Below are 27,568 nucleotides of genomic sequence, written 5' to 3'. Positions count from 1 at the left end.
AAATGGTTGAATACTTCGATGCATAGATCTGGAAACCCCACTGGCAAAGTCGCTGTCTGGCTCGTGTCCTGTGCAGGTAAGTTGGTGTCCCATACCTCCAATCCTGGCGTTGAAAGCAATGCCCACAGTACAGTGAGAGTTGTTTGCAGCCGCCGCCACTTCCCCAGCACAGCGGGTCCCGTGCCTGCAGGGAGAACACACGCAGGGGCGACAGTAAGACACTCCCAACTCACAAACCCAATGCGTCACAGCCACCACAGAGACCTCAAAGTGGGAGGAAAGTATCCAGAGCTCCCTTACCCACATAGCTCTTGGTCTGTCCCTAAGAAATGTTTTAACACATCATTATGCTGCTATAGATTATATTCTTTATGTGCTTATTTTTGATCTCTTGCTCTCCCAACAAGATTTCCCTGTCAACTGAAAACAAACTGTCCAGGCTTCTACATAGACCCCAAATGGTTTATGAACAACATGATCGATACCAGATTCTACTACATATGTGAACTCTACCTAGGACAACTTATTTAATTTTCATTAAATTAAAAAAATTAATAGTCAATTCACAGTCCAAAAGCATTGAGAATCTCCTTTTTAAGCTGTAGACTTAAATACAGATCAAATACTTACAAAGAAAAGTTGTCACCTAGAATGGGTTAAGCCATAAAATACACACTGGATTGCAACAATTTTGTATGAGAATAAATGGCTTCTATCTGAAAAGACCTTTAAGAGCATGGTGTCCAAGGGTGGTAAAGAAAGTGCAAGCACAAGCTGATCAGAATGGTTCCTTAGAAGAGTGCAATAAGAAGGATATTAAGCAAATCACATCGACAGGAAGAGCACCAAGAATAATGTCTCTCATGGCTACAAAAGAAAAAGGGGAAAGACCAGTGGGGTGTGTTTGTTATTGCTAATGATATTCAAAGTAGGAGGGACCTAACTACTGATGAAAACAAGAGCCCAAGGACAACTAAAACTTAGGTGTCAAATTCCATTAAAAGGCTTTGGGTTGCCAGGTGCTGGGACTCACAAATGCAATCCTAAATACTCAGGAGGCTAAAATCTGAGGCTTGAGGTTTGAAGCCAGCCCAGGCAGAAAAGTCCATGAGACTCGAATCTCCAATGAACTTCCCAGAAAAAGTCAGAAGTTGTGCTGTGGCTCCTGTGGCAGAGCACTACTAGCCTTGAGTAAAAAGAAGCTCACGGACAGCACCCAAGACCTGAGTTCAAACTCCAGGACTGGTACAAAAACAAAAGCAAAAACAAAAACTTTTAGATTTTGTTGTTTGGACCACATCTATCATGGGGGATAATCCCAGCCCTACAATTATAAATAAGGTATTGCTTAAAATGGCATGTATACAAGTACACAAAAGAATTATATATGGCTTTTTTTCACTTACTAACATATTTGTATTCCTATATAAATGCTTTATATAGTCTATATTTTTATAGTATAGGTTTCATATACTATCTATTTTATATAATGCATATGCTTCAATATCCTATATAAATAATATCTATATTTGTGGTTATTGAAGTACTGCAGAATACTTTAACATTGATGTAGGCAATATGTATATATTGCTTCATGTATACACATACTCCAAAGCACACCATGTTCTCTACAACATATCCTTTATTTCCCATGTTTTTTATTAATTTATATAAATGAAAGACTATAAAGGGCACTGTTGAATATATATATATATATGATTTTGAATGTGTGTGTGTGTGTGTGTGTGTGTGTGTGTGTGTGTGTACACTTGGGATGAGGTCCTCAAAGTAGAATAACTAGAACAGAAAATACAGATTATATTGTCAAGATGTTCACAGCAGATGACAGTAATATAACCAAACTGTACAATAAATATATTAGTAGACTATGCATTGTGCATGGAGCTAGAGACAGATCAATGAATAGACAGATGCATGGAAAGATGGATAGATAGATCAATAGATAGATATGAAGGGTGGTAGGAACAGAAAGTCAAGGTAAAGGACATCAAGAATAATGGGGGAATATGGATAAACTCTGTGTACACAAACCAAATATATGAGTTTTTAAGTATCACTCTTGCTCATCTGACATCAAAGAAACAATTTCATGGTTGATTTTGCCCAATTATAATTTGATGAACATCGTTAATTTCTTTACATTTCTATTTATGGCTAGCCTTTTTCACACCTTTTGCCCAAACTCCTTATAGTTTTTCCTGCCATATCTATTGAAAATGTTTACACATTTCAAAAATATCCATGTAGAGCCACCTATAACCTATAACCCCAACTTCTCAGGAAGCGAGGACCTGGGGACACTGGTTCAAAGCTAACATTGGCAGGGAAGTTCAGGAATCTCTTACCACCATTAACAAACAGAAAGCTGGAAGCATAGGTGTGCCTCCCATGGCAGTGTGCTTGCCTTGAGTGAAAAAAGTATGGGACAGCACTAAGGCTCTGAGCAATCAGTGCTGACACAGATACAAAAACAGTATTCATGGCTGGGAAGTGGTAGAGTGCTTGCCTTGCAAGACAGTAACTCAAGTTTCACATTAAAAATAAAGAACTGGGGGCTGGGAAGGTGGCTCAGTGGTAGAGTGCTTGCCTTGCATACAGGAGGCCCTGGGTTCGATTCCTCAGCACCACGTAAGCAGAAAAAGCCAGAAGTGGCGCTGTGGCTCAAGAGGTAAGAGTGCTAGCCTTGAGCTGAAGAGCTGAAGGACAGTGCCCAGGCCCAGAGATCAACCCCACAACCGACAAAAACAAAACAAAACAAAACAAAATTCATCCTATACATGACTACTTGGGACGACACAGTATTGGATTTGGCTATATTTGTAATTTTCTTTGCCATCTATTATTTGGCAAAAAACAGCTTTTATGCAATTCCCAACCTCAGCTCAGAACATTCTCCTGTACTTAGCAGTTATTAACAGTTATTAGGATTCTTCATTAGGCTCCTACTGCATACTGCCTCATGGTATAAGTTATTTTTCTTTAGATTTGTAATTCTATTAATGAGTCCACTGTTCTCACTGTATGACGCATTAATGAGAAGTATTCTTGGAGCACAAAGGGCTATGTTTTAAGATTCAGCTCTGGTTTATTCTTTGGCCCATTGGTTAGCCACACCCACAATTTTATATTTTGAAATGTTTGTAGGTAACTTCTTAAAATCATTGGTAGCTATTTACCTTATGATGAAAGAGCATCATTTCAATTTTTAAAAATTATTTGAATTTTGTGGAGTTATGCATAGCCAAGGACAAGTGCCTGGAAAAGATAGGTAAGCTTCAAATGCTCTTCATGTGTTGATTATATCAATATTATTTAAATTCTGCAGTTTTCTTCATGTTCTTATCACTCCTATCAATTCTAATTAACATTGAATTATTAACCTTCTTAATGAAGCAAATTATTTAAAAAATGTACAAATATTTGGTAGATCTTGTTTATTAAAAAGATACCGATTTAATGTTTATCTTGTTTTGTCCTTTTTACATTCCATTACATTTTCCTATTAGTTGTCTCTCATGAAAATTTTGGTGGTTTTTTTTTTAAGTTGGGCCATCTGTCTTTAACAAGAAAATGAGAACATTACAGCAACTGTTTACTGATTCATTCATGTTTCATTCCATAATGTGCTTTTGTTGTACCAATTTGGTGGTTGTACTTCTAATTATTTAATGGTAATCCTCAGTATGTGAATGAACATAGAAACCTAACAATACCAACTCTGAAGCTGTCTCTATTCTTTCTCTCCCTTTCTGTTTTACAAATAATACATATTTTTAACTATCTGTTCATCTCATACTAATGTACTAGTTTTCCATGAATATACTTACATCTAGGGCTTTTTAACCCTTATGACCATTGTTGATATGACTCAAAACAACCAGTGTTTGTATAGATTTACAAATGAAGTCTTTGCTTCGTTTTGTAGTTCACACTTTCTTCTTGGATCACTGATTTCGTTATAAGGAACACTCTCTAAATGTACCCTTCAGAGTCTTCTGGTAGCAAAAAGGTTTTAGGTAGTTTCAGAAAATGACTTCACTGTTCTTGAAAAGTACTTTGAGCAGGTAAAGAATTCCAAACTAAAAGCACTTCAGGGTCTTCATCCCACAGTTATCTAGCTACCATTGTTCTTGGTAAGAAATCAGTATTATGGACTGTTTCTCTCTAGCTATTATTTAGATCTTAGAATGTTCTCACCGAAAAAGCCTTTCTTGGAAAAGTTCTCAATCAGTGCCTTCATGTCTAATTATTTAGAATTCTTAGCTGTTTTCTAAGAAAACTGACTTTTCATTCTTCTCTCCAGTGTCTCCTTTTAGGATCCCAATGACAGCAAACTTCCCCTTCTTACAATGTTCTTTCTGTGCTACATTTGATTACTATGCTTCACTTTTCAACACTTTTTTAAAAAACTGTTTTGTTAATTCTTACAGTCCGTTTTCCCCAAAATCAGTGTTAACGTTTTTATGACTATAGATTATGTAAAAGAAGTCTAGCACTGTATTTGCTGCTGGTTTGTTTCCACAATGCCATTTTACCTATGTCTTTCCCTTATACCTGGTGAATTTTCCATTTAGGAGGTCATGTTGCTTGGGCTTTTTACCCTTGTGGATGTTTTGAGTTGAGTATGGAAGGCTTACTATTCCAAAGAAAATTTAAATTTGCTTTGGTCAAATATTTTTATTTATATAACAGTTAAGACTGTTCTGCTAAACTTAAATTTTGGACCACATAAGTAATATGAACTATGGGTAAAAATCCTACAAGTAAAACTGGTATTGCTGAAATGGTAGTTCATGGCTCATCCTTTTGTCTCAGCTATTACCAGGCTGACAAAATCAAATGTGTTGAATGGGTTCTGTCTCATGATATTTATTTAATGCATTATCTCTACTGAAGTAATGAAGATGGTTCTCCTTTACACAGAACTAGTTTCTCACCCCATTACACCAGTGTTCTTCCCTGACATCTCTAAGTTTGTGAAAATACAGCTCTAGGCTTGCTAGAATTGGCTGTTCATGCCAGAAAATGCATATGCCCACTTAACGATTGGAGCTTTCTCAGAGAAATTCTCCTGGTATCTCACCAAGTTAACCACGAAGTAAAATGTCCTGTAATGGTTTCCCAGAAGTTTTAGATGTATGATAGTATGAGAGATTTCATTGAATATCAACTGTACCTTATTATTAAGACTTCAGTAACTAACTTGGTTCAGTATTACTAATATTTAACACATTCTTTCACATATTACACACATTACTAATGCATAATAACGCCCTTTAATGAATAACTGCATATTTCTTTATTATTTTTTTGTAGAGCACATTGTTCTGCATGAGCTGTTCTTATGTGACAGTGAAATTGTCTGAGGTGAACCCTCACTGTGATGCTGACTCATGACTTTGAAAATATCACTTAAATAATACATTGCAGCATACTGTCATTGAAATTCCAAATGGCTAGTTTAACCACATTTAAACAGCCCATGCTTTTCAAATGACAATGATCATTACCCACCCAGAGAGCCAAGGATCTTTTCAACTTTTGTGTCTTAGTTGGACTCAGAATTTAGATGTGGATTAAAAAAAAAAAAAACACCAGAAAAACAGTCCTCATTATGGCCTGTGTGGGGTTCAAGTGTATGAACAGGTTTTCTTTCTTTTTTTCCCCCCTAGTCCTAAAGAATAACAGTGGGCAGTGTCAGATAAATATGAAAAAAAATGAGATGTACTTTGGTTTAGAGACTATGATATTTTCAGCAAAGTGAGAAAATGTCAGTGGATTCTAGTTCACTCTATTATACTCTATCACAAAATGCACCTAAAGATGAACTTGTCTCCAATTCTCTTGTAATAGGCACTTCTTGGAAAAGTCAGTCATCCCTTACATTCACTCTCTTGTGCAAGTAAGATCAGTTACAACTCATAGCCATTTCTATCAGGACACAAATAGTGTCAACAGAAGGGAAAAGACACTATACAGCTTTCCTTACTGGCCATGTCACCTCTTCTTTATCCTGTCAGTCTAGACTACTGACATTTTTTTTCCTTCCACCGCTTTCCACCCAAACCTACAAAAGTACCTTACTTGTTAAAATCATACTAGCTCATATCTTAAACAAACAAACAAACAAACAAACAAACAAACTTAGTTGATCAGCGAAGCCAGCGCTCTCCCTAGCTTCTGTTGCTTTTTCAAACAAACTGTGCAGTAAACAAACTGTACAGTAAAGACCTCATGAAGCACATGCATGTACATATACTGTCATGATGCACATGCATGTACATATACTGTCATGATGTGCATGCATGTACATATACTGTCATGATGCACATGCATGTGTGTACATACACTGTCATGATGTGCATGCATGTACATATACTGTCATGATGCGCATGCATGCGTGTACATATACTGTCATGATGCGCATGCATGCGTGTACATATACTGTCATGATGCGCATGCATGCGTGAACAGATACTGTCATTTCCCAGACAGTCGACCTGCTCTGTGTCAGCCTAAGGCTGTTCCATGCTTGTCGGAAGGGATCAGAGATTCTGTTGATGGTATATGTTAACCACGATAATGGAACCAGCTCTTTTTCTTGGCTCCTTGATTAACAAGTCAGATTTATACCTGTCTTTGTTTTTTTTGTTACACTTTTGGCTTTAAATAGTTGTCCATGTACTACTTGAGCTTGTTTCTATGGGGTAAGATGATCCATGGTGTTATTCCTTCCTTCGGGGTCTAGGACTCTAAAATCCTGCTCTTTCAGCTGTCCAATACTTTATCCAATCATTCTGTTTACTCTACTTAAACCTAGATCTATTGCTTTGTCCACTACACAACTGGAAAATTGAAAATTCAGTGTGAAGTAGTAATCAGTCACTAATGATAAGGTCCCATTCAGTATATGAAATAAAGTGTTAAAGCAGGAAAAACATTTCATTTTCCACCATAAGTCAAGGAATGGGGTTGTCTCATTTACTCCTTGGCTAAGAGAGATAGCAATGATTCTTTCCTATTTGTTCATTTTAGGCCTGTTCCCAGTTATCTGGAGTGTTTTTGCTGAAAAGTACACAAATGTAGAGCTGCTGGCCCTAGCTCTTGCTTAGAGCTAAAGTATCCAATGCCATGTTCATTTTATTCACTGATGATCTCTCTAAGCTACCAAGAAAACTACTTCCATCATTTCAAGAAAACAGAAACACAAGCTTTCTTAACTAAGGATACCTTTTACATTGTTAAAAACTGGTTAAAAAAAAAAAAGAGCTGGGTGAGCAGTGTGTCATGTACATAATCCCAGCTACTAGGATCTGGGTTTCATAGTTCAAAGCCAGCCCAGGCAGCAACATCTGTGAGACTCTTACCTCCGGTTAACCACCAAAAAAGCGCCAAAAGTGGAGCTGTGGTTCAAGTGGTAAAATACTAGCCTGGAGCAAAAAAACTCAACAGTGCCCAGGCCCCAAGATCAGGCCCTAGGACTGAAGTGAACAGAAAAAGATGGCAAAGTACCTTCCAAGAAATATTTCATTTAACAAAGTTAGTCTCTGTCTGCCCACCCCCACCCCGTGTCCCTTCTTCTTTCATTTAAGTCCAGATAATTTCTATCCTATGTGGTAGGCAAGAATCTACCAATGTGAAGCATCCAAGCTGTCATGCTCATAATCTTGGGGGAGATTCTGAGAAAAGAATTAACAATATCTTTTCTCCCTATCTGGTAAAAACAAATTTTGTGCAACTTTCTATTTATTCCCTCTCTTTGATGTCTGATAAAAGTAGGATGTTAGTTAGCAAGCAACACTGCTCCGAAGAAAAGTGAATTCGGGGCCCAGAATGGTAACAAACCCCACGATTGTGAGGCCAAATTCAAGGCAGCTTGGGCTACAATATTAAATTTTGCTTCAAGACAAAATAACAAATCAACAGACAAACGCTGGCTGTTGAACCATCACTACTAAATGATTGAGCTTAAAAGAAGAGACTGGAAATAGAGCAAAAACTTCCCCACCTTGCATGGCTCTGGACATAGGTTATTATACACAAAATACCATCTGTCTAAATTTTCTCTCTGCATAAAGAGACCCTCATTCTCACACCTGTATGGCTCGTTCTGGAGACACACTGCTTTGGGACTGTTGATTGCTCTTAGTTGAAGAAATATATTATATACTGGCCTATCTTCCTATCCTAGACTGATAGAAGAAGTAATGGAGGCCTGATGGGTTCTACAACCGAGTGACTAATTGAACCTGAGGCCAGTGACAGGGGTGTTGTGAGACCTTTGCAAGTCATTATGCAAATATTGTGGCACATGCTAGCAACATTTATGAGCAAAATATTATAAGAATTTCTGCTCCAGTTGCTCTGGTTTTTGGTTGGTGCTTGTAAAAAATGCTTGGTATGCAATGAAAACAACTTCTTCCTCTTTACACCTGAACTGATATTCCTATAATTTCACATTATCATAATTAAAAGAAAATTTCATAATTAGAACTCAGCAAAGCATGAAATATGAAGTGTACACTGAGTGTATATGCTAAGAGCCTGGAAAAAGATCTCTAAAGATAATGAAAGAAATAATGATGTGTTACAAATAATTTAGATTTTTATATATTGTTTTTATACATACATACTTATACATACATACTTATATATGTATGTATACATACATTATACTCAAACAAATACTACAAATACTGAAAACTATTTCAAATAAGTCTTTCTAAAGTAGAAAACAGAAAACAAAATGCTAGTAGGTAACCCAAACAAACGTGTGTGTGTGTGTGTTCGTGTGTGTGTGTATGCATGTATGTATACTTTCTGTCTTCTTGTATATAGGTAAGTTCCAAGTTTATGAATATTACTATGATGACCTACTTACCTATACCTAATGAAACTACTCCCATGACCTGACACATAATTAATTTAGTTCTCTGAATTATTCATTCAGCAAATATCCACCAAGCACCACTTGAGTACTGAAGAATGTATTAATCACTAGGGATTTAAAAGTAAAAAAATAGACATGAAATTACACTGTGTCACTGAACTTTTGGACAAGACACTGAATGATAAGCAATAATTCATAAGTCTATGCTCACTTAATAGTTTCATGTTTAATAGATCTGCTACTATTAGTTTTGCTAAAAGATTCAAATCTATATGTAATTCAATACCTAGCTTAAATGAACCTAAAAATACTTGTTTTGCTCCAAACCTCTTAATGGCTGACTGACAAAGGAAGATGATATGATAAATGTTGATTTCATTCCGCTAAAGATGCTTCCAGATCATGAGCAAAATGTCAAAACATTTCCGAAGGAAGAAGTGTGACTTTGCAGCAAATGAGGGTTGAAGATTAGTGATTACCATATAATCCATTTAATCTGAAATAAAGGTTCAAAGTGGAGATGGGTGTCAGCCTGCCCACCTCTGGTTTTCTGGCATGAAGTTTACTGTACTCAGCCGCTCAGGCCTTTGTGGAAATACAAATACACCCGATTCTTCCTTGTCTAATCTACCTGTTATTAAGATTGAGACTGAATGCAATTTTATGTGAAGTTAATCAACTCAGTAAATATCAGTCATATCCACTGAAGTAATTTATCTTTGAATGAACACTTAATAGATTTTGAAATTTAGACATCAAATCAATGAAATTATTAAGGACCATGTCTCCACTACTTGTCAGGTAGTTTAACCTCCGTCTTCATATTTAATTGTATTTAACCTTTCCAAGATCATACAAACATGCATTTTTTTCATCCTCACCTTAGAGAGAAGAAAACGAGTTCTTATGGAAAGGTTGCCTTCTCCATGGTAACCCGACCAGCTGACTTTGAAAGAACTTGAACCCAAAAAAATCTCTTATTCTCAAGCTTTAGAGTTTCTACAGCAGTATAAGCACACACTGTACCTTAAGAGGAAAGCACATATGTCCTGTGGTATGTGCCAGAACAAACTGATGGTGATTTGAATAACCAGGCTACCATGATGATTAGGTTTGCTAGGTTAGCAAAGAACAAATCCATCCACAGTATTACCAGATTTGGGGTGTGGCTCAGGGGTAGAGTGAGTGGTTGGCATTCATATGGCCCAGGGTTCAATCCCCAAGACTGAGAGAAAATGTACAAACAAACCCAAAACGACAACAATGAAAAAAATGTTACCACTGATGAAATCAGTGCTGACTTTTCAGTTGCATAGTTTTATATCTCCATGTAAACTTACAATGCAAGCAATGCACGGCAAAGCAGACCTATCAAATGCTTAATAAACATGCAAGTTGGAGCATTTCAAACAATAGGGGAATCTAATATTTTGCAAACAGCATTCACCATACACAAAGCCCTGAGGTAAGCGGACTCAGAAGTGTGAGTTTAGTAAAAACGGAGGGAGAAAAATTAACAAGGATGGCCACGTGACACTGGCTTTAAATGAAAATGATCTACCAATAAAATGATTCCAAATGGTCCCCGGAAGAACCGATAAAGATTTTTCAGAAGCTGAGTCTGTTTATGATCAACTAAAATTCAAATTTGATAATACTGCAACAAAATGACAATTTTAAACATGATTCATTTTTGTCTAATGTAAGAATGTGTATAGCAGCATGCTGTGTTACATAATAAACTACATGTAGTGTCCTAATTTCATTTTTATTGTTCAAAATAAAGTGCCATTTGCTGCATTTACAAGACTCTGGCCTCAACTGAAACTGAATTGGCAAACAAATGGATTTATTCCTTTTGTTTTCTCATCTTAATACTTATTTGTTCAAATAATTAATTCATCCAACAATAACTCTATAAACTAAGGCTGGAGGTGGTCCAATTAAGAGAAAAAAGGTATTCCTGACCAGAATTAGATTGTTAGCTTATCCTCCAAGGTAGACTGTACATTCTCTGCAAATCCTTGTCCATATTCTGAATACTTCTTTTAGAAGGCAAAAGCTGTTTACACCAAAACAGTTCTCAAAGGGCTATCCTCCCATGACTACAATGTGATAATAGAAAGTGTCAGACCCTGAATGGCAGGCTCAGCACCATTAAGATTTCCCTTGCAGGACTCATGCAGTTTTCTAAGCCTAGCAATAAGAATGTCATTTCCTTAGTTAACACACTACTACTCGCTTTAGGTAGGGGGAGAAAATACACTTAGAGACCTAGGCAGCCCAACACTGGAAGCCATTCTGTCTGCTTTTCTTTATTCAAAGGTAAGTACGGGGCATAGGCAAAGGAGATATTTGTTCAGAGAACTTTACTGAGAGATTTAAGTATTACACTTGTGTGCCTTCTTGAACTATTATCTAAGCTAATGTAAAAGAAAACAGGCATTAATGCTATTGAACATTTTTATTCTACCACTCACATTGCTGGAACTGTTAGAATCATTACACCAGACAAAAACCCAATTGTACTGTTTTACCATTTTACATATGTTAAAGCATTCTTCTATCTATAGAACAGTGCTGAGAAATGTAGTAGTGTGCCTTCTTGACCTATTTATTATCCAAATATGATAGAAAAGAAAGCACTCATTAATTCTATTAATTTTATGTCATAGTATTCATACTGATTAAATTGTTAAAATCATTAAAGAAGACAAAAACCCAATCATACTGATGCTTTACCATTTTATGTTCAAACATTCTTTGTATGGAATAGTTCCGGAAAATGCAGTAGTTATAAATGACCATCTGAGAAATGGAAAATCCTTATGGCAAGGTAACTGACATTCTTCCAGAAATGAGAATTTTTCCAGCTCTCCCTCCCCCGCCACACTCCTTCCATTAATGACAAATTATTTTTTTCCTTTAAGTCACGGGTTTCTGAGATCACCAAACTGTTGCATTGAACATGTTGGCCATCTTCCTGTTCAACGGCCACTACAGGCACAGCAGGTGGAGGACCAGGAAGAGTGACACAGGCCAGCAATTGAAATGAGGAGAAGGAACTTTGCGAAGGGGGGGGAAACGGACTCGTCTTGACTGATTCGTGAGAAGAGACCCAATTAAACTTTGTCTATGTTCGACAATCATCTATCAGTGGGTCAGATAATTAGAAAGCGGTGTTCTTTTCAAAGGGAGAAAAGTGAAACGTCTTGGCAAACATTTTCCTTTCCTCTCCCTCTGCCACTTTGAAATGGAAGAATTCTGGATCCTCGCTGTTAACCAAATGGCATTTACAGCTCTCAGTTGGCATGGGGCAGCTGAAAATCTCAAACAAGGAATGCTTATTCCATTTCCATTTCCATGGAAACCAATCACCAACTGGTGAAAACAAGGTAGATCAAATTTTTGAACGAGAATGTTGAAATAATCACGGGTTTGAAACTTTGCTCTTCAGTGGGGATAGACAGCATATTCGAACCTGAGGATCACAGAGCTATCTAAATGAGTAAATCATTCCCACTGTTTCATAGCTGCAACTCTTCTTCATGACTACACATAATTATAGTGTTCTCAAGAGGATTTTTGTCTTTAAACATATTAAATAAGTTATACTAAATGTGAACATCTTTCAACTTTCATGATAATGTTCCTATTTCACTATATGCTCTAAGCAAATAGATCAGAGAAGAAATGTACTGATTTCAAGAGGACAGAGCATTATCTGTTTGGGGTTTTTTTTTTGAAGTAGTTTGGAAAGAGTACTCAATTTTTTTACATACTCTACTATGAAGACACAACTTTGAAAAGACCAGGGAGGGCTGGGAAGGTGGCTCAGTGGTAGAGTGCTTGCCTTGCATGCATGAGGCCCTGGGTTCGATTCCTCAGCACCACATAATCAGAAAAAGCCAGAAGTGGCGCTGTGGCTCAAGTGGTAGAGTGCTAGCCTTGAGCTGAAGAGCTGAGGGACAGTGCCCAGGCCCAGAGCTCAGGCCCCATGACTGGCAAAAAAAAAAAAAAAGAATAAATGAAAAGGCCAGGGAAATACCTACTTATTATAAAGCATATAGACCTCCAAAGCTCTTTGGTCCATTCTGTATTCCAAGAGAATTACAAGGTCTCTCCCTCTCTTTCATCCAAAAAATAATTTAAAAAAAATCTAAGGTTTCCCTCATTTGTAATAATTAGTATAAGCCTAGGTTAGTCCTGACAGAGAATCATAATAGCTCAAGAGCTATGAACATATGACCATATAAAATGATGCTAATTGAAATGACCTCCAAGACATGGAACCAACAGGGCTTTTTTTTAAGTTGTCAACCTTGATGTCACCAACATACTGAATCTAGCTCTTTCTTCTTTTATTTCATTGTTCTTTGTCCATTGGTAACTTGGCAATCTCTGTCTTTGATTCTGGTATCCTGCATCTTGTATATGCATTTATCTGATTGGGGGAAGGGAAAGGAAATAACAAAATGCTGAAAGAAGTACAAAAGATGACCCACTACAACAATGATACTCACAGAACACTATGTCAGAAATGAACTTTACAACTTTGTGGGGGAAGGGAAGGGATAGAGAGAGAACAACAATGGAGTGGGTAACAATGTTCAATGAGAAATGTTCCGTACTCATGTAAAGATGCTGTACTCTGTACTCTGTATAGCATCTTCACAATAAAATAAAAATTTAAAAACTAAAGTTATAAAAAAAATTAATCTAGGTGTCATTCTCATGACTCGCACATTTAAAATACAAATATTCTACATATTGTAGAAATAATTTCTCCAGATGAAAAATTCCAGTGATAAATTTTGCTTAGAGTTTGTCACTAGACCTTCATTGATAACAAACCTCTAAGTTAACTCCAGTACCATTCCTTATATTAACTGAGTGTAATAAAAGGGCCTGTGGTATTCTGGACATTCAGAGTACACTCTTTAATTCTCACAGCAAAATGCAAGTGGTTCTTTTCCCAATGTTCCATATATGGGGGACAAGTCAAGTTTCCTAGGGGCAGGAAGACTTGTCCCCAGTTCTTTCTCCATCTTTGCAGTGTCTTTGAATCAGATTTTCATGTGGAAAATGGTGTTACTCATATACATTTCCATGGTTTCTAGCTTGGGACCTTACTTGAGAAATACAACCATGTCCAGTTCCTAGCTCATTAATTCTATTTTTTTTAATATTAGCCAAAGATGCATGGAACTGACAGCAAAGTCTATCCTTTTGTAGTGCATCCAAATCATTTATGGTAGAGCGCTCGCCTTGAGCTGAAGAGCTGAGGGACAGCGCCCAGGCCCAGAGTTCAAGCCCCACGGCCGACCAAAAAGAAAAAAATGTGGTGCATATACACAGTGGAACTCTACTCATCCATCATAAAGAATGATATTGTATCATTTGTAAGGAAATGGAAAGACTTTGAAAAAATTATATGAAGTGATTTAAGTCAGGCCCAAAGAAACATAGGTCCCATGGTTTCCCTCATTTGTGGTAAAGAGTGTGCCAATAAATCTACAAGTAAACACATTGAATTATTAATACACAAACACACACACACACACACACACACACACACACATACACACACACACACACACACACACACACACACACACAAAGGGGCAAGAGAAATTATATAGGACTCTAGACATTCACACACTGAAGCCAAAGAGAGTATAGATACGAGTGGCTGACAAAGGTTCAATAGCTATGTGTATATGATCATATAAAATGATATTTTTGGAAATGAACCCCAAGAAAAAGAAACAAGAGACTATTTTTAGCTGCTGTTGTTGCTGTTTTTATTTCCTTTTCCTTGATCTTGTTCATGTCTTTGTATTTGGGAGGGTAAGGGATGGGGCTGAACAATTACAATGGTGTACTCACTAACTGTGTGGAAAATGAACTGTACATCGTATGGGTGGGGAGGGGAGGGAAAAACTAGGAGACAGTGAGGGAAGGGGAGACATGATTCAAAAAGAATTGTACTCATCACCTGATTCATGTAACTGTAACCCATCTGTATATCAACTCTACAATAACAATAACAATAAAACTAAACTAAACAACAACAAATAAATCCAAGGACTCACAAGATCTGGGCAGGTTCTATGCAATTGAACTGAATTTCCCAGCTACTGTCAGGATTAATTTTTTTCCTAATTATATATTCCATGTATGTAGGAGAGAGGAGTAGAGAAAGGAGGGAAGGAGAGAGTGAAAGAGAGAGAAAGAGAAAGAGAGGAGGGAGAGAGAGAGAGAGTTCTGATTTATTTAGAATCCAAATCTCCCAAAGAATTACTTTAAAAGTTTTAGTAATTAGTAATTATAAGTGTATGAGTATGTCTGGCCCATTTTTACCTTTTCACCTAAAATTACTTAATGAACACTTTTTAAAAAGTTTATGCCAATGACTAGCCTGCTTTCTTTCCAGCAAGATCAGCACATAACACCTGAAACCAATAAAATCCTCCAAACTAAAGGTTAATTAATTCGTAATTTCCATTCAGTTACCTTAGAATAAAAATGAATCAATATTAATGAACACAGCTCCAGGTAAGTTGCCACATTTTCTTTTCGTATAATTTTCCATTTTTAATGGTCTAAGAGGAAGACTGTGTTTAGGACAAGTAATGACCCTTCCCCAGAGATGGGGCCTTAGCAATAATCATCTTCCAAGTATGTTAAAATACACAATTACGGCAACACACATCAAGATGATAGTTTATATTTTAAACTTTCCAAGCAAGGAAGAATAACAATAGCTAATTATTGAGAGCCTACTAGTCACGAGTGTAGCAGGAATGAAGCATGCTAGGTTCACACAGCTGTGGAAAAAAATGGTTAAAACCAGAGGATGACATGGGAAGGGTTAGGTAGTGGGGCTCATTGACAGTGAACATATTCTCAATTCTTTGCAGGATCTAAAGAGTTTTCACTTAGTCATGAGGGATTCTAGTTTTGAATCTTAACTATCTCTTGATCACCAGGTCTAATTGGACACCAGGCTACAGTGCTCTGAAAAGGTGGTCTGACCTTTAGGAGGCTGAGACTACTGGGAGTAAGTCAGATCATTGGGGGGCTGCCCTTGAAGAGAATGCTGGAACCCTGCTCCCACCTTCTTTCCGGGACCATCACGAAACGAACAGACTTCCCCTGGACTAGCTTCCATCAGAACTCAGTGCCTTGTCACACTGCCTCTCTCCAAATTTTTTTTTAAAGTACCTACAAGTAAAATATTACAGAAAGAACACCAATACAATTTCTATGGCTTATTCAAGTAACTCTCCACAGGTGTACTAGGGCCGCAAAGATTTCAATGAATCTCAGTCAGCGTATAATTACACCAGTGGAGTGGGTATTGTGCTAGTAAGTCTAAGTTGTGCAATGGGCCGCCAACACAACAACCCAGAAGTTGAGAAATCTCCCATTAATTCACTCCATGAAACACTTTAACCACAGTCAATATGGCATGTTTGTAGTGGTTTGCTTCAAATGTGGATTTGAAGCAAATGCACAGCACTTAGGAGAGTTGTTTCTGAGAATGATCCACACATGGGCCACTCTCCACTTTGCTTCCTTTGGATTCAATTGCAATAAAAGCAAGTCCTTTAATTCTTTGATCTCTTCACTTCATGTCCCAGATCCTCTCGGATGCGTCATTGCTCGATATTTATCCTTTCCCCACATGTGATACATCACACAGGTGAATAAGAAAGAGAGAAAAGTATATTTCTTTGTTTTAAGCACACAAATGTTTGAGTATTCTCTACTTCATTGGAAAACATTAATGGGGAAATAAGTACATTTTATGCAAGGGTCTGACATCCAGGGAAGTGAACAGCACAGGCCAAATGTGAAACCACTGTCTAACATGAATTAGAATCAGGTCACTTGGTAAAAATAATAATGGACTGATGTCAAAAGTAGGGAAATGGCTGGAGACAAATGATGTGCTCTGTGCTTCTTTCTCAGTCCAATGAGAACATAATACTAGTGTCCATAGGAAGATAACACTACCAGGATGGAAAAAGAAGGGGATATGGGATAACCTGATACACCAGGGCTGGAGGATTGGGGAGAAAGTACAATTCTATATTTGGTAGCTGGGTCAGGCATGGGAGGAGGCGCAATCTTAGGAGGATGTACCTCACAAGGAAGAAATACCAACCAAGAGCAAGCAGGTCACACAAAATCGGTAGCAGTCAGCTCATTTCAGCTCAGGATATTACCACAAAGTTTTTTTGCTGCAATTCATGCAAAATCAGATGCACCTACTAGCATATGTAAATTACATGCAGATGGTGTATAGATGTCTAAAACAGGAAGAAGTAAACTCATATAACAAAGGTCACTCTACAAAAGTTCATGAGGTGACAGGTAGTAAGGGCAGTGGAGTTAGGAGGTTGGTAGAATGCAGGCAAACCAGTAGTTGTGAATTCCTCTTCTCAATTCCTTGGGGTTATTTAGATGCTTTGTAAGCAACAGAATTTAGCATTCTAACCATGGTACTTATAGTTGCCAAAAACTTTTTGCATACACTTTGATTAACTGGTCCTCATGCAGTTTAATTAACAAAAAAAGATCCATTAATATTGCTTAATGGAATTGTTCAACAAGAGCAAACAATTCACCTTCAGCTTCCTCATGACAATTTCCAATCAGATCAAACCTGAAGTCTTGGACTGTGCAAGTGACAGTAGCTAAGAGTTTGTTCGAGAGAGGTCTGTAGAGTTTCTGGGCTCAGTTGGGTGCTCTTCAATTGTTTCTGCTGATCACATACCATTATGGAGTCAGACTCACATAGTAACAAACTGAAACAAATGATCTCTGATACTTATCCAAAACACATCTACACATGATGTTAGCAATCTTGTTAGGCCAAACCTCTCTCTCTCTAGAGGAAAGGAGCTCAGGCTATCAGCACTTAGTAACAGCAGGCAAAATGTTTACTAAAAACAATATCATAGCATTGTGGTGATGACCCTTCTCCAAAGGTTAAAGTGACTGAAGCTTGCACTCAACCTGCACATTAATTGCTCATCAACGTGGCCGTAGTGTAACTTATCTATGCATGTAAATAGATGGCGTGGGAACAAATGAGCTCAAATTCCAGTTCCACCAATCAGTAATAATGGGCATGTTACTTAACCTTTCCAGACTTTGCAAATTCCCCTTTTTCTGAGCAGTAAATGAGACCACATGCAGTTGTGTGCTACTTTATTGTTTTATGCTTATGTACCATCCATAGATTAAGGGTTTGTTTGTTGCAGTTGTTTAATATGTCTAATTGAATCCAAACAAGAACATTAAGATCCTGCTTTGGCAAAAGAAATTCTGAGAAGAATGCTCCTCTAACTAAGGTCACAAAATAAAATAGCGTGGAGTTGCAGACTAGGACTCTTCTGAAACAGGACACAGCTTGCACTATATAAAAAGCCCTGCCTTCTTTACCAGTCTGTCCAGTTGCTTATGTATTGACTTCACAAAGGAAATATTTTTCTACCCTTTTACCTTTTATTAAGGATTGTAGTTAAAATGTGCACCTACCACAGATTTTTACACATACACATACACACACACACACACATACACACATACATACACACACAGGACTTAGCAGCTTCTACTGAAATGAACAGAATTGCCAGAAATAAAAATTAAAACAGCTCTGCTAGTTCATAAGAACAAAATAGGACTCAAAGTCCTTTTCTCTAGAAGAGAAGGCATTTCATATGAATGAGAAGGTAATGAACACCTAAATAATATCTCAATAATATTTAAATAGTCTACAAGCTAGATGTTTGTTTTTGCCACATGTTTTTGTCCTGGTAACTAGACATTCAGTGAAATAAATAAAACAAGGGTGGGGGGAGGGTATGGAACTCGAGGGTGAAAAAGTTCAGCAGTGGAGCAGTGATGAAAGCGAACCATACAACTGGTGGGCAGACTGGAGGGAGGGACTGGGAGAGAACGAGGGACCAGAAGACACTGTAGGAAAAGACATGTACTCATTACCTGACTCACATAATTGTAATCCTTCTGTACAGCACCTCTATAATAACAGTAAAGTAATTTTTAAAGGGCTCTTTTTTCCCTCTGTTTGCTTCCTTGTTTAACATCAAATATGAGCTCATTGCCTGACCAGCTAAGAGAATTCTCTAATGCTTGGAAGAACCCCACTATTGACCAGCCAAGGCTTTGTGTTCTAAATCGTACATATTTCCGCAGAGAAGGAAACGAGAAAATACACAGACCCAAAGAGCGGATGATAACGCCAAGATTAAAAGGAAAAGATAAATAAATACACCTGTCTGGAAAGTCCTGCTCAAGTGTTTTATCTATTATTTAAAAGGGATATTTATCTCTTCACCTTACTTCAATTTCTAACTAGAGCCCTAGGAACATGGGAGTTTGATTTTTTTTTAATAAGAAATTTCAATTCAAGTAACTATCAATTATTCATGGCAACAGTACACATGGTTTGAATAACTTAGACCCCAAATTTATTTTAACCTATAGTATCAATCAGATCATGTATCCAAACTGTTATTAAGAGCCACAAGAGGTGGGGAAAGGGAATAACAAAATGCCGAAACAAGGACACAGGATGACCCATTGCAACCATGATACCCACAGGACAGTACATCGGAAATGAACTTTACAACTTTGCGGGTGGGGAGGAATGAGGGAGGCGGGGGAGGGAAGGGATAGTGGGAGAACAATAAAGGAGGGGTTAACAATGCTCGACAAGGAATGTACTTGTTATCTTGCTCCTGTAACTGTCACCCCTCTGTATAGCATCTTTACAATAAAATAAATTTTTAAAAAAGAGCCCCAAGAGACTAAATCCCTGAAGCCCAGAGCGAAAACAGTAAAATCCATCAGGGGCCAAACAAAAGAATTTGAAGGTTACATCATGTCTATCAGCCTTTCAATGATGAACACGTATGGCTCAGGCAATACGGACACAGGAATTTGATGTTAGATAGCTACCTTTTATATTTATCCAGCTTTCATTGAAGAATACATAGCCTTGTAGACAAGTCTCAAGAATTTAGTTAGTTTATCGCTCAGAAGTATGTGAGCATTTTTCCTGTGACCATACCAAAGATAAAAGGCTAAAGGACAATGTTCCTGTGTCACTTAAAGGACTATCATCGAACATGGAGGGTGTTTTATAATCATTAACATATTCAGCAAAGATACAGGGAGCCACTGGGAAAAAGTGTGTTATTCTGGTTACTGGTATTCTGGATACAGTTATACATCCAAAGAGCGGCTTGTAAGCAACCCTTCGGGTTACCTTGAAGGAATTATGATCCACAATGACACAGACAACGCTAAAGACCCACCAAGTACAGGGGAAGCGAATCAATACTCTCGCTCTGTCTTCCTCTTTCATCTCCATTCATCTACCTGTGGCTTCTATTGGCTAAAGAGAGCCAGGACACCTCTAACGCAATCGTGGGAAGTAAGCTTTCTGGGACAGAGCAGCGCTGAAGGTGTCAAAATTTAAAAAACAACATCCAGCACCAAGACCCACATTATATAACGCCTTTTAATATCTCAGCGATTCCAACTAGGATACATTTCACCAATTCACTTATCTGAGCCAATGAAAGTTAGAATCTTGCTATTCTAAAAAAGACCAGGTGGTCAGTTTATATCTATCCCAAACAAAAACTCTAAAATCATTTTCTGAAGATCTTCCCTGTGTTCTATTTCCCTACACTGGCAAAAGTGACCCTGGCTAGGGTAGGAAGTTTATAAAAGAAATGATAAGTTCACAGATACAGGAAAAACGTACTGAGGGGGCTTCCGCGGGGATGGGGGAGGGTGTGTGACAGAGCATCAGAGCAAGGGACGTGGGGAAAAGGAGGAAGGGGAATTCCGGGAGCAGCTGGTGCACATTCAGGACACTCAACAGGCTTTAAAGAGCTAATAAAGGTATCAGAGTAGAAACAGGAGGAGACAGTGGGAAAAAGAAGCAGGGAAGAGGGTAACAGTGAGGGGGGAGTTGAGTCAGTATAAGGGCCTTGAACTGTTCACAACTATCAGTTGTGAAACGATTTTAATGTTTTCATTTTGATTTAGTAATACTACTCATGGGACAGGAAGGCAAGAGATGAGAGAATGGAAGGCCAGTTAGGAGACTGACAAGAAGGTAAGTATGGGATGTGACACACCAACATGTATTGTTCAGATAGACAACAAGATTAGGTGCAAGGTTTTTTGTTTTTTTTTTTTTAACTGTAGAGTGTGGGGCCTCAACTCAGGTCCTGGGAGCTATCCCTGAACCTCTCTAAGCTCAAAGCTAGAGCTCTCTCGCTTGAGTCACAGCTCTACTTCTGGCTTTTGACAGTTATTTGAAGATAAAAGTCTCATACACTTTCCTGCTGGGGCTGGCTTGGAACTAAGATTCTTAGATCTCACTCTCCTGCATAGCCAGGGTTACAGGTATGAGCCACTGGTGCCCACCTAAATGTCTATTATGCTAAATCATCTCAGATTCTTTGTTACAGCAGCCTGGAGGAACGATGACAACTTTATAGAAGAAATATATATTGTCTGCTTCGTTTATGGCAAGCCTCGAGTAATATGTTGCATGAACTTGTTTGATAAGGACTGTTCAAGTAACTAATACAAGCGTACTAGAGATGCTACTTTGCAAAAGTATTAAAAGAAAATTTTGAATATATTTGGAAAGGCAAGTCAGACTGATATGAAGCTGGCTTTTTCTGGTAGATTAAGCCAGGGAATAACTTTGTCTTAACATATTTGGTTAAATTTTGATATAAAGAAATGTTAGCCATGCACCGGTTACTCACACCTGTCATCCTAGGTACTCAAGAGGCTGAGATCTGAGGATCTGGTTTGAAGCAATCTAGGCAGCAAATGCCATAAGACTCATTTCCAATTATCCACCAGCGAACTGGAAGTGGCTCTGAGACTCAAAAGTGGTAGAGCCCTAGCCGTGAGCGAAAGAGCTCGAGGACAGTACCCAAGCCCTGAGTTCAAGCCCCATGACTGACATTTTTTTTACAAAAAGACTGTTTTTACCTGTTAAGGCCACAGACCTGATAGTACGGGATTTGCCTGTAATATATTTCCCTAAAAATCAGGAAATATTGGGTAAATTCATTGACTGTTTTGGAACAGCATTTGCTGACAACCATCATGCAGGCATGAGGAAGAGAAGTACATGTATGCTTTGGTTTCTGCAACACAGGGACATGCTTTAAAGCCAGAAATGATGTGTGAAAGATTAAAGAACCAAAAGGAAATGTATTTCCATCTACCCTGCTAAATCTTCCTCGAAAACAGAGATAAGAAACAAAATGAAAAATCCATTTCCTTTAGAAAATGAATCTTTAACCTATGAGTTGGTTTATTTTGAAAAGCAATTAGATTCTGAAGCCACATACCATGCATCTAAAATATAATTCAGTGGTCTCATCTGTCACATTTGTTGCTAGGGCTAATGCAGACAGAAAATTTCCTAGGAAGCAACCTAGGGAAAGGATGATCTAATTCAGGCATCAATAATTCATTTATGAGAAATAGGACCAGTGGTCTAAAATGGTAGGAGACTGTCCTTTGTAGGGAGGAGCTCTCTATTTTAAGCCATAACAATTGAAGTTAAGATGAATGAAGGCAAAGACAAATTGGATGACAGTTTTCATGGTCTTCTGTTATAATATGATCTTTCTAGCATAAGTTAGTTCAGGCAAACCATAATTTCAGAACTTGAAGAAAAATGACATGAAAAGGAATCTCCTTCAACCTAAAGCTTTGGTACTTTGTATGTAAATTGAAGAAAGATAAATTGAATAAAGTTCTGAGGGTATATACTGTCAGTTCTGAAAACGCTTTAGGCATCAGTTTCTTACTAGGTCAACTCCCAATTCAAACCACTAAAATACCCTCCATTATTTCATAAATGTATTCACTTACCAGCCCAGCCATTCACAAAAATCTCAAGTAATATGCATTGGTTAAATGAACAAATCAACCCAGTCAGTCAGTATGAAAGAACTTCAAGTATGACTTAAGCCTACTAGTCTGCCTGTACAATGAGAAGCCATTTTTGCATAGCATATGCATATGCTTCAACATCCCTATTCCTTTTTGTATATTTGTATTGTTATGATAAAGGTGATGTACAGAGGGGTTACAGTTATATAAGTCAGGTAAAGAGGACATTTCTTTCTGGACAATGTCACACCTTTTCTTGCTCTCTCCCAGTTTTTTCCTGCCATTGCCATCCATAAATTAGTTCATTTTCAACCTAGTGTCCAGTGAGTACCCCTGCTGCATTTGTCCCTCCATTTCTGTATTTCCCCTTACAGTCCCAAAGACATAAAAATGAACAAATAGAACAAAAAGGAAAGAAAACAAAAACAGCAAAAAGGGGTGGGGGGAACTTCTTGTTTTCCTTTCCTACTTTTCATTTCAACGAACATTATTTGATATGATCAGATGCACCTAGGCATTGTGCCTTTCTGTCCCTTTGGTCTCACTGCCTGTGAATGCCTAAAGACTTCTATAATTTATATGTTCTGGTATTTCAGGTTGAGTTTTCACACTAGTTATCTCACTTAACATAATTGGTTCTTGGTCTCTCCATTTCCCTGCAAATGGCATTATTCTTTCTAATAGTTGTGTAAAATTTCACTGTGTATAGATACCACATTTTTTGAATTCACTTTTCTATTGTAGGATATTTGGGCTGTTTCCACAACTTGGCTGTTGTGAATAGTACAGCAATGAACATGGATGTGCAAGTGGCTTTATGGTCTCCTGACTTGTGGTGTTCTGGGTAGATGCCCAGGAGAAGTGTCAACATCCCTATTCTGATGATGATTAAAAATTACAGTATTAGACAGATGTCAGAGTGTAAGTTTTCTCCATCATACTGTGAATAAGCAGAGATAAGGGGACAAAGTAGAGACTATATTCAGAAGAACAAAATTGAGAGAAGCACTAAAGAAACACCAAGGGAGGAATGGGAGAGCTGAAATGTATCAAACCACGACGGTGGCAGAGATAATTAGGTAACAGCATTGGTTAGGTACCAACACAATGTTCCTGGCAGAAGAGGAGAAACAAAGTTAAGTCTGCTGACCTCTTCCAGGAACTACTAAACCTAGTTATGGGGAAAATCCACACTTCTTGGAAGCTTTCAACTCTAGTGCAGTGAGCTGGAGTCAATGGCGAGCCCAGTATAAAAAGCCAGCATCAGACGGGACAATCTTTCAATCCGCCTATCTCCATGAGCTGCAACAAGGTGCCATCTTGTGGGAGGGCCTCCTACTTGAGACGAGGGAATTCATTCTTTGCATGGTAGCTGCCTTGAGCCAACCAGGCCTGGAGACTGAGATACAATGAGGGTCTTGGGAAACAAGAAAGCATTAGAAGACATCCATGACCAGTGGCTTTTGCATGAGGGAAGCAGCTATACCTAGGGAAGCTGGCAGTTCCCAGAGGCAACAAGAGCTCAGCCAGTTCAGGGCTTGGTCATCCCACTGGTTTTCCAAAGCCTGAGAATCACTCAAGACAGAAACATCAAATCCAAGACTGGCAAAGAACTCAACTTCTAGGACTGTGGTGGGCTTTGTTTCCCGGAAGAGCTGACAACACTAAGCCCAGGACCCAAGGCTCTCTTAGAATCTCATCAGAACTCAGGGTTCCAGGGACCTCCAGTTTCAGCCTTCCTTCAGTGTACCAATTGTATGTTATCTCAAAAATAATACTGATAGTAACTAATAAAAATATTCAAAAATTCATGCTCTCCTGAGGGAAATGGGGAAAAAAACCCAGCTTGGACTAAAGGTCATAGATTCCAGCCCTGAAAGAGGCAGAATATTCCATCCAAAATTCTAACTCTAGAAATAAACAAACATCCAAGCCTTAAGTTAGATTGGAAGTGTGCATTTGCACACATATTTTGAGATAATTGTAATTCCACCTGATTATGAAGAATTTGATATATGAATAGAACACATAATTACAGTAATAACAGCTACAATTATCTAGCACCGATTATGTAGTCAACTTTGTGCTTTAAACATTTTATTGTTATTCTTCAGAGGTAAGTATTATCATACAACTTTAGAGATGAAAAATAAAAGCAACAAAGGTCAGAGTAGTTAAATGGAAAAACCATAAAGCTAATCAAAGAAAGCCTGGACTAAAAGTCAACTATCTAACACTACTATTCAACTCTTCCTGCTAAATGACTACCATCTAAAGAGGATTATATATTTATGGATCCATGCTTTAAAGACAGAGTCCCTCAATGAGCAGTGATGGTCCAATGAGTAAAGAGGAAATTTTAACCATAATTTCCTAAAGATGTGCTCTGAGTGAGCAATGAAAAATACAGCATAAACCAGAACTATGGTGGATATACCGTAACATTTTTATACCCCTGGGGACTGCTGACTAAAACTACCTTTATTGCCCTGTAGAAACTTCAAAGCATAGCATCCTCCAGCAATCTAACTCTTAGTGTGTTCAAGGATTCAAGGAGGATGCTTGGAATGGGCCAAAACAAAACATATCAGAATACCCTAGAGTATGCATGACCACAGTTAGTCTTCATACACAGAAGTCGTGGAGGGAAGTCAAGTTGCAAAGGGATCCAGAAAGACTACAGTTTCAGAAAAATGGGATATATATATATATATATATATATATATATATATATATATATATATATTTAAGACAATACTCATGATTATTGTCTTTATTAGATACAGATACCTAAGTTAGCAAAGTTAGTGAGATCAGATGCAATCTGGGAGAAGAGTCATCCTTATAGCTAATAGATTCAGATACAGTTGGGTAGAGAGACAAACACATTGGTCTCTGGATTCTACCTAGAATGCCTCTTTGTCCCTCTAATTTGCAGTATGATAAGTTGAGTGTTAACTGATCTAGAATTTGTAATTCTAGTATATCCAGCATATTCAGTACTGCTATACTGCTTGCTTTTAAAGAACAATTTCTTCTAGTATGATTGATATTCTAGGAGATATCCTGAGCATATGTGAAACTTACATGTGTTTATGTACCATTTTGTTCCCCAAAACTCTAGGTGATTCTGAAAAAAAACAAAACACAAACCACTCAGATGAATTGAGCCAAGTACAAACTACGCACTTCAGAGGTATAATGACCAATAATTAGCCACGTCTGATACTAACACTGAGCTGCCAACCTTACAAATAGGCCATACTAGAGGTGCCATTTACTCTGCTTAACTTCCTTTCCTTTTTCTCTTCCTCGTGCTTTTCTTCTCTGCTTTCTGATTTTCCTTTTAAATGGCACTAGTACTGGGGCTTGAGCTCAAGGCCTCTCATTCTCACTTAATTTTTTTCTTTCTTTTCTTTTGCAATTTTATTTATTTATTTAGTTTTCTTATGTAGTTGTACAAAGAGGCTTCAATTCAGCAAGTCACTTGAACTTTAACAAAAAGCTAGTACTCTGCCACATGAGCCATATCTTCACTTCCAGCTTTTTTTGCTGGTTAACTGGAAATAAAGTCTCATAGATTATCCTCCCTAGGCTGGCTTTGAACCACAATCCTCAGATCTCAGAATCCTGAGTAGCTAGAATTACAAGTATAAGTCACCAGTGCCTGGCATCTATAAATTTCAATTCTTGACCTTAATAATTACCTTTACAGCTCACCCCTTACTATTTTTCTCTTGCACACAGGCTGGTGAGTACCTGGTTGGGAACAGGTGTATGACCACACAAGTACACCTTTACTGTAGTATTATGTATATTTCAATCTGATGTGTGAAAACGTGAGCTGTCATTTTTGCAGCTAATTTGTGTGTGTGTGTGTGTGTGTGTGTGTGTGTGTGTGTGTGTGTGTGTGTGTGTTTGTGAGTGTGTGTGGGGGGACATTTTTAAGTGTTAAATTCCAACTCAACTTTTTTTATTACTCTGAGTTTTAGGATTCTGCAGAAGGCTGTTATTTTTAGGAAAGCACATGTTGTATTATAGCAGAATGAAGTTTATATTGAAATTTATCAGTGGTATCTTATTTTTGTTTCAGCAAATATTTCTTAGATTTAGAGCAAAATTGAAAATACTGAGGTTTCTCACATTCCCAAGGCTCCCAGGCATACATTCTAGTAGTGTGTCTTTCTAAATCTTAAACAATTCAACTCTCCAGTGATTTTTTTATTTGAGTTTGTAATTAGGCTAGAAAACACCAGCTCACGTTGTCTGAAACTATACCTCCATGTGTGAAAATTACTAATCATTGCAATAACAGCAAGGTGTAAAATAAAACTATCCAGACCAACTAGTCCCTTCGTCTTTTTGTTTCAAAGGTCTTGATACGTCTATGTATAGAAATTTCCTCCGATTCTGACCAGTCAGATTTATTGATTACACATATTCACAAGCAGCATGCTTTTACAAAGAAGTCTCTTTGATGAGATTTCTTTGTAGATGGTGAAAAAAAGACCCACATTACCATCATAATTTTTAGGTCATATGATTTCATCTAAACTTCCTGACTTATTTAATCATATAATAATAGCAAAGCATTTCCCCCTAAGGGGGAAAAAAGTAGATTGGAAATAGCACATAATAAAATGGTTTTTATTGCAGTTTCTTAGTATTTCTCAAGGT

The 27,568-nt window shown here is 37.7% G+C and overlaps 1 protein-coding gene across 5 annotated transcripts in view; it reads right to left on the bottom strand.

The window, feature by feature from the left end:
- Pcsk5 (proprotein convertase subtilisin/kexin type 5) overlaps window positions 1–27,568 on the bottom strand; it is a 394,004-nt gene that overhangs the window by 244,900 nt on the left and 121,536 nt on the right. For all 5 annotated transcript variants that reach the window (XM_070035766.1, XM_070035767.1, XM_070035769.1 and 2 more), the window contains exon 6: window positions 96–184. In XM_070035766.1, the coding sequence (XP_069891867.1) occupies window positions 96–184 (89 nt within the window). The remainder of the gene's footprint in view (window positions 1–95; window positions 185–27,568) is intronic.

Source organism: Dipodomys merriami, unplaced genomic scaffold (assembly GCF_024711535.1).
Source record: "Dipodomys merriami isolate MVZ:Mamm:240054 unplaced genomic scaffold, mDipMer1.0.p SCAF_26, whole genome shotgun sequence".
Classification (NCBI taxonomy): Eukaryota; Metazoa; Chordata; class Mammalia; order Rodentia; family Heteromyidae; genus Dipodomys; species Dipodomys merriami.
This window is presented reverse-complemented; position numbering and strand designations above follow the sequence as displayed.